General features: G+C 32.1%; 1 protein-coding gene across 1 annotated transcript in view; it reads left to right on the plus strand.

The window, feature by feature from the left end:
• Positions 1-9,027, plus strand: part of LOC106465601 (1-phosphatidylinositol 4,5-bisphosphate phosphodiesterase gamma-1-like) — a 79,719-nt gene that overhangs the window by 39,928 nt on the left and 30,764 nt on the right. The window contains exons 17-20 of the mRNA XM_022393529.1: positions 3,142-3,342; positions 4,004-4,126; positions 4,821-4,998; positions 7,387-7,455. Of these exons, the coding sequence (XP_022249237.1) occupies positions 3,142-3,342; positions 4,004-4,126; positions 4,821-4,998; positions 7,387-7,455 (571 nt within the window). The remainder of the gene's footprint in view (positions 1-3,141; positions 3,343-4,003; positions 4,127-4,820; positions 4,999-7,386; positions 7,456-9,027) is intronic.

Raw genomic sequence — 9,027 nt, forward strand, 5'->3', positions numbered from 1 at the left:
TGAAATAATGGTGTCCCTTACATTTCATTGAAGCTGCTGGGTAGCAGCAGTGGTGGATGCAATCACCGGCAGAAGATCCCATTTAAGACAACAGCAGGAGTCTGCAGATTCTAATCAGTTGGATTTCTTCCTAGTTAGATGATACTGTGGAGCAGCTCTCAAGTTCTCTAGTCATTATACAGATGTGCATCACTGAATTAGACTCCTGAGAGCCCAGAGGGTATGTCAATGGCAGGCATGTGTACTGATGTACCTAAATCCCAGTGCAAGAATGATGAAAGAAGCCTTTTGGCAATGGAGTAGAGATGATGACTACAGGCCCAAGAAACTGAAAGCCATGAGTCTAAGCTCTACACATAGGTAGTCTGGGTATGATAGTCATGCTGTTCTGACTGGAATGACTACTCAGATATCCAGACAGCATTATTCAAAGACAGCATTGCATGCCTTTTTCTTTGAGGAAGCCCGTAGGAAAGGTGAGGTAAGTGAGCTTGCTCCTTTGAAAGCTGGCAGGCCTTCATACTAATTGGTTTGACAAAAGTAATTCAGAAATCAAGAAGCTCTCAAATGCAAGACACAAGATCGACTGAAAAAAGTAAGAAGAGTCAAGGCAGAATTACAACATAAAGTGAGAAATATGAAGAATGAGTGGTAGAACAATAAGACTGAGCTCCAATGTCTTGCTGATATGAACAACATGAAGACATTTCATGCATAGCTAAATTCAGTGTGTGGAACTACATCCTAAAATGTGGCTCTGACCAAGAATACTGATTGTTCTCAAATTCTCATATCCAAAAATGGCATTGCCAATTGTTGGAAAGGGCACTTTCAAGACATATCAGATCACCCATTCACAGTAAGTGTCAATGCACTACAAAGTTTGAAGAAATGCCAGTCTAAGAGGAGCTAGGAAGCATACCAACTATGGCTGAACTGTCAAGCACAATTAAAGGAACTAGAAAAAGGGGAAAGTTTCAGGAATGGAATGTGTTCCACCAGAAATCCTTAAACATGGTGGCACCACTTTCTAAAAACAACTGCTAAAATTCTTTAATGATTGTTGGAATATGAAAAAGTTTCTTAAGAATTTAAGAATGCTATTATTATCACCATCTACAAAAAGAAGGGTGACCACATAGAATGTGGAAATCACCTGGGTATTTCTCTCTTGACTATAGCTGGCAAAAATGATCCTGAAACACTTGATGTGATATTCATGCTGCACCAAGTACAAGAAAAGATGCTCAAACAACATTAGAGTCTCTACTCTGTCTTTGTTGACTTTACAAAGACATTCCATTCAGTACACCAAGGAACATTATGGAAGCTGTTGTTGTGCTTATGTAGATGCCCTGGCAAGCTGATGAAGAGGATAAGAACTTTCCACAATGACATCAGTCTCTGTTGGTGGTGAGAGAAGTGAAATATTTGATGTAAGTCATGAGCTAAATCAGAGGTGCATCCTAGCTCCAGTACTATTTGCAGTATTCCTCACTGCAGTACTAAGATTAGTAAACAAAGAAAGCTGAAATGGTATTTACATTTGAATAAAAACAGATGGTGGCCATTTCAACCTTACACTGAAGACAAACTGTGTAGTTTGTATAAAGGAACTTCTTTTTTTACCGATGATGCAGCCCTTGTTGCTTCCAATTTCAAAGATATACAAAGAACTCTCAATATCTTTAATACAGCTGCCATAAAGATTAGCCTTTCCATCAATATAAAGAAAACTTGTACCAGGCACCACCTAACACTGTGATATAAGGATGTTCTGAACTTGTGCAACACCGACCAACTTGAGAAGTAATGTGACAGCTGCAATAAAGACTGGAATTAAATGGAAAGACAGTACCTCATAAAGAGGAACAGAAGACATAACCCCCTCCTGAATGTGGCTCTTACTGCTGCAGTCAGTGTGGCCAAATATTTTGGGTCCCACATAGGGCTGATGTTGCATGTCCAGCACAAGCACCAGAATGTTTTCCACCAATCATCATTAACCCCAACAGACAGCCGATAGTAATAATTACTATATAACAAAGAGTGAACATTTTCAGTAATAAAAAATATGAAAATCATTTAATCCAAACATGTATCCTACTTAATGTGGAAAATGCTTAACATGAATGCTGATCATTAAATAATATGTATAATCTACTTAAAGTGGAAAATGCTTTGGCTTCTTAACATTAAGCCATACATACAACCTACTTAATGTGAACTGTGCTTAATGTGGAAAAACCTTAACATGGCTTTTTAAGTGATCTTTGTTGTTTTTATTATTGAAAATGCCCAATATTTTTATATAGTAATGGGAAGTTCTTCTCTTGCATTGTGCAGTGAATATTTCAAATTTAAATGCATTAAGCCATGTTAAACTGTTCCAATAAATATTTCAAACAATTTTTTCATCTACCTACCTTCCTATCCAGTCTCAGAATTTGTTAAAGCTGACTTAAATTGTTTTGAAAAATGTATTTCAAAAGCCAGTGAGATTCATGTAGATTCCATCAGTGATTGTAGGGGTAAGGTGTTTCAGAGGTACCATTAAGGATTAAAATATTTCATTTAAGAACTTTGGTTTTCTTTCATTTTTGTATGTTTTTAAACACCTTAAACTGAAACACATGATGTTATCAAATGTTCTGCAGTATTTAACAGCCTTTAGTTGTTTCTCTAGATGTTTTTTTTTATAACAGATATAATTCTGAAATGTGGTTTATTTATCCTTACTTTTTTCTTCAAAACACTTTTAATAACTATTGCGGTTTTCTGCATTAACATCAGTGATTAGTGTATTTTGTTATTTTGTATTCATTTGAACTAAGAGTGAACAAGGCAAGCACTTGAATCACCTTTCTATTCTTAGTGTACTAACCTGAAAGTGTATCTTTGGATAGGATAGCCTTAGTAGTAAAAGAAGCAGTTTACCTGGTTTACTTTCATTATATACACTATAGATATATGACAAGTAAAATATAATAAGCTAAGCTAAAGATAAATGTTGGGAATGTGGTTTATAAGTTTGGTTGTACAACAGTTTATTCTACCATGTAAATTTTACCAGAAACTGTTCTTTGTGTATATTCAAATATTTGTTCTTACCATGAAATACTTCATATTGTTCATTTCTAGGCGCCAGGGAAAAGTAAACCATTGCAGGATACGGTCCAGACAGGAGCGAGGCCAAACAAAATACTACCTTATAGACACAGTGGCATTCGACACACTATTTAGCCTGATTACACATTACCAGTCGCATCCTCTTCGCAGCCCTGAGTTCTACATGTGCCTAAATGAACCCGTGCCACAGCCAAATAAGCATGAAGGCAAAGAGTAAGAATGATACTACCCAAAACTAGTTTAGCTCATCCCTTTGTCTTCATGTCATAGAAAAGTCTGTAATACCTTGTTATGGATCAGACTTAAACCTTGCTATTAATTGAAACTAGAAACAAATACCAATTTCCTTAAATTTGATACTTCGATAAGAAAGCAAACAATAGTAGTAGGGTTTCTGATTTGGTTTGTTTGGAGATTTTGCATTATAGTTTTGTCTATACCTGAGAAAGATGGCATCAAAAACCAGAAATAGAATGTTAAGCAATATTAGTAAGGATGCAGTGTAAACTTGGTAATTATTACATAGCATGAAATAATTTCTAACTTATTTAGTTGTTGTAAAGTATTCAAGCTAAACAATTTAATTTTTAGTTGCATGAGCTATAATTTGTGATTCTGATATTTTGTTTGGTAAGAATTCATTTTCATAGAGCATAGTATAAACTTATAAAAAAAAAAAAATTGTTCTCTATTACATTTTAACTTGTCTAATTTAATATTTTTAGGGGAGTTGTAGCAGAAGTAAATACAAGTTAGTTTTAGGATCTTGGCTAAATTTGTTTTAGTGTTTGAAGAATTGCATAAATAACAATTTTGTTTTTTTCCCAATCAAAAGGCAATATAAAACATAACATTTTATGTAATTTTGATGAAGGTGGTATCAGCCCACTATGACTAAAGCCCAAGCAGAAGACATGCTGAAAAGAGTTCGATATGAAGGGGCATTTCTTGTCCGACCTAGTGAGAAAGAGGATAACTGTTTTGCGATATCCTTCAGGTAGTAAAACATCCATAAAATTATATACTTACTTATTACATATAGCTATACCTACCTCGCATGACTTAGGTTTTGGTTACATTTTTCTGTATTTATTACATCTGGTGGAATAAAAGCTTTTATACTCTAACACTGTAAGCATTCTATAATTGCTGTAGCTTCTTGGTATTTTAAATAAATTATCAGTTAAATGTTTTTTGTCATTCATATGGTAAATTTTATTTTAAATTTAGTAAAATTATTTGTATTTTGTTTTTTTTTACATCTTAAGTTAAACATTATTCTCCATTACATCTTAATGTAAAACATTTATTTGTTTTGTGCTCATCTTGGTTAAAGCAGTCATAAACATATTTGTTAACATTGTAAATGAAAGAGTTGTAAATTATATATATATGTATGCCCTATTTAAGTTGGCTTTGAATTTTTTTTTATATATATTCTATCAAAAACTAGAAAAGGAATTTTCTCAAGCTCCCATTCTTCTGTTGAATTGTCTTCTGAAAGTATTTGCATTCTGTACTGTTAAATAAAATGATTTGAGTTATTTAGAATGAACATCTCTCTCTCTCTTTTTTTATGTTACTTAATGATGGAGACAAAATAAGAGATTTAAATGTTTTATTGTTTTCTTTGACTCTTGAGATACACAATTACTTAAAGAATTGATTACTGAGTTCACAATTGTTTTTAGAGCAGAAAACAAGATTAAACATTGTCGTGTCAAACAGGAAGGAAGGCTTTTTATCATTGGAACAACCCAGTTTGAAAGTTTAGTTGAACTGATCAATTTCTATGAGAAACATGCCTTATATAGGAGGGTAAAGCTTAAGTATCCAGTTAATGAGGAGGTGGTACAGAGGATAGGGGCCGTAAGTATCTCGCAGATACTTCTTGTTGTTATTGCAAATAATGTTATTTTTCTTTTACTATAATTAATAACACAGTACTGTTTGACATACGTCTTCTGACATCACAACTATAAAGGGATTATTTAAACAAAAATATAATTAAGTCGTTTTGATAGCTTGTTAAAAACATTAGTTTTTCATATTTAGTAATAGTGGGGTCACATGTTCTTCGTTATCGTCAATTGTGGTAGTTCTTTTGGTGTAAAATCTTTTGAGGCCAAGCCTCGGAAGATTACTGGGGGTGCTCAGAAACTTTTTAGATCCTCTTCATCCCGTTCTTAATGTAGATGAAGGGCTGAACTTGATGTTTGAGATATTGGCATGAAGTGAATTTGGAGTTCTTCTCGAAACAAACGGCCTTTGTAGGACTTTTGGTTCTTCAGGGCAAAGTGGGATCTAAAAATCCATGGCTAGAATTAGATGTGATCAGGTACTGGGTCACATGTTGCATCATATTGAGTAATTTTGCCTTTTTGCTTCTCAAAACACTCATTGTAAATAACTGACAAAAGAATTGGGTGAAATCATTAATTTCTGTGTAAAGTATATAGGAAATTCCAGCAGTAGTTAATGGAATTAATTGCAAAAAATTGATAATATTTTTGTTTACATTTTTGTGTTACTCGTGTAATTAGGGAATCTAATTATGCAGTTTAGTGCATAAATGAGTTAAAATGTATGTTAAATAAGCCAAGAGGTGTCAGTGTCAATCTCCATCAGTAATTCTGGGGTTAATTTTGATAATTTACAAAAACTAGAGTAAGAGTGAACTGTATTTTTTATGTTTAATGAGTAATCTCTTTCTGTAAGTAACGGTACTTATATTTTTAATTGAAATGAAATTTCTGTAAAGAAATAATCAAATTGTAGGAAAATTAACATTTGATCATACTTTAAGGTTATTGAAATATCCTTCTAAAAATATTTTACACTCGGGTAGTTCTGTTAAGTATCAATGTGCTTTAAATTAAATTCAAAAGCACAAACACAGAGGGGATGCTTCACATTTCTGTAACTGAGATCTAACTAGATAAAACAACAGGCTCCATTACTGAATACTAACAACCAAGATTCACTAATTAACCCTTTTTCATCAGATAGGTCAAAGTGCACGTCACAACCTTTTACAGAGTTATATTCAAAAGTTAATGAAACTACTTTACTATCAGTGTATACAAATACGCTTGGCATCAAAACATAGTTAATGAATGAAATTATAATATTAATTTTCTAAGGAAATATTTTAAAATATCCTCAATCTCCCCAAGTATGAGAATTGTAACATTTGCTCTTTAGTTCTTTCCCCTCCTCTGATGTATTTACCCACCCCTCTGAGAAGTACGGAATTTAACATATACTAGTCTTTATAATATAATTACTACTCAGGCAAAGCATAATTTTTATAGCTTTTAATCATGTTTAGTTTCAGAGCTATAAACTAGAAAATCCTCCTGTCACATCCTCTCTTTCACAACTTGCTAACAGTTCCTTGTTCCCTCTGAGTTTTATACTGTATTATTTATAAACCAATAGAAAGCCAAAGTCTTAATCTGTCAAATGATATATTATATTACATTGTTTGCAGTACAGGGAATTGTCTATTTTGCTTGCAGTTCCAACTTTTATTCCCAATGAAATACATCGATGGGCTTAGCTGAATTTTTAATGGCTCTTATTGCATAGTTAGAAAGCCAAAAAAGTATTATAGTTATAGGACATTGTCTGGTTTTTACATGTTATTATTCTGTCTTCTTAGGTGCATTATTTAATTAAATAAATAAATTATTTATTGTAGTAGTTCCATGATATAAGAAAGTAGGGTTAAGTTTCATCAAGAATAGAAATAGCCTACATAACAAGTACACCCCTTTGGTAAACAAGGGGGTTAATAAAAGTGATATAGATGTGTAAAAACTGTTTTGGAGAAATTGTAGGAGTTTTAGTGAAGTTTCAGATATTCAGTTTGTTGTAATCTTGCAAATAGTTTCAACAAAATGCTAAAATGTCTCGTGAACTTTGCATTAGTAACCTATTGTTTGTCATTTTGAAGCACACTTGATAAAGTTACATCTGTATTTTTTACACTTTATATAATGGATAGAATAAAGCTTGCTGTGATCTAGTAAACTCATTGTGTGGAAGTTTATGTGCTATAAGAAATGTAAGCATTTTATTACTTCACAGAAAAAAAATACATGTAACTTTCCATAAGCAAAATTAAAATTGCTTAATAAACTTTACTTTTAAAAAGTTGTAACTTTGAATATAGCTACCTTTAAAGTCTTAAACATTATGAAATTATATATAGTTTAGGTACAGATTGAAATATCTTGAAGTGTAATTTAACAGGATCCAGAAGAATCAGCTGTCTATGGACCAACGGGACTTTACATGGATCCAAACACTTTTACCTCCAAGGTGATTTTTTTTCAGTTGTTTATGTATAACTGGTCAGATAAAGGAATGAAAATAAAGCATTTAATAAATATCTGTAGCTATTAATATTATTAAGGCATTCAACTGATGTTTTTTGTATCTTTTATCATTTTAAAGCTTTGATATCATCACTTCCCACATAATGTCCATAGTGTATCATATGTATTATCTAATAAGATTCTGTTTCTCTGTATTCAAATTAAGTATACAGTTGTATCCTTTTTCTTTTTCTAGTATTAGATATATTTAGATTAGCTATTTGGACATACACACATAGAGATGAAATGTGTGTTTGTTTGCACCCTAACTCCTCCAAGCCTATTGGGCCAATCTCAACCAAAATTTGTATGTAAACACTATGAGATATGGGGAATGTCCTAAGGGGGTCAAAATTAAACTTAACCTTATCACTACAGGCCTTCCCATGGTCAGTGGTCAAAGAGCATGTTATCACATTTGTAGACTTACATTTAAAAATTTATTGAACTGCTGTTTTTTGAATGTATGTCAATAGGTTTGGTATCAAATTGTAATTATAATTCAAATTTTAGTATTATACATTACCTAATTTTTTAATTAAAAGTAAATATTAAAAAAAAATTCTAAATATTGATTTTTGTGTGTCACATTGTATGTTGAATGCAGCATTGGTTCAAATTAGATGTTTGTGGTGTCCAAACACAAAATCTATAGGCTCTTACAAATTAGATACTTAAATTACCAATAATAACAAGCTAGAATGTAAAATAAAAACCTCCTATCTTTTCTATTTTCTGAGATATTAATATATTTATTGAATCAACCAAGTTGGCCCCACCCACCTCTTCAATTTTTGAAAATACTTGCTCACGTACACCTACTTCATCCAGTGATGTGTGTATAACCAATTGAAAGCTAAGAATGTTCCCCTCAGCCTCTGTGAAGTATTTTATCTGCAAACTTTCTTTTCATGCTAGATTCCAAGCAGTAAGGTAAGACATTAGTGAGCTCAAAATTTTATATTTTTTTAGACCCAAATACAGCTTAGTTATTGAGCTTGATAAATTATATTGGAATTCTGTGGTATTGACATAGTAATTTATGATATTTGGTTATTTCAAATTGTATATATAAATCTAAAAAAATTTTGTTTCACATCCTCCACATGGGAAATTTGATAAGGCTTAGCAACTTATGGCAAGCAGCAAACGAGTACAAAGTTCATAACTAGAAGAGATAATTGTTTGCTATACTTTCTTTATTTACTGTTCTGTATCTTAAGAAAAATAAGTTTTAACAACTTATGTGTAAATAGTAATAATGTATATACATATATATAATGTATTATAACTGAAACGTGACTACATTTTACAAATTACTAGTCCGCTAAAGCACAACCAAGACAAGTCTCTTTGTAAAAGCCAGTTTTATATTCTTGGATATGGTAACATGAGTGCACGTGTACGGCATCATTGCAACTTCTGTAATGTTAGCCAGGCATGACTGAAAGGTCAATATAATAAAAATAATAAATGTATATAGATATATAATTTTATGATATTTAAGCTATTTAGT

The sequence above is a fragment of the Limulus polyphemus genome, unplaced genomic scaffold (genome assembly GCF_000517525.1).
Source record: "Limulus polyphemus unplaced genomic scaffold, Limulus_polyphemus-2.1.2 Scaffold1997, whole genome shotgun sequence".
Classification (NCBI taxonomy): Eukaryota; Metazoa; Arthropoda; class Merostomata; order Xiphosura; family Limulidae; genus Limulus; species Limulus polyphemus.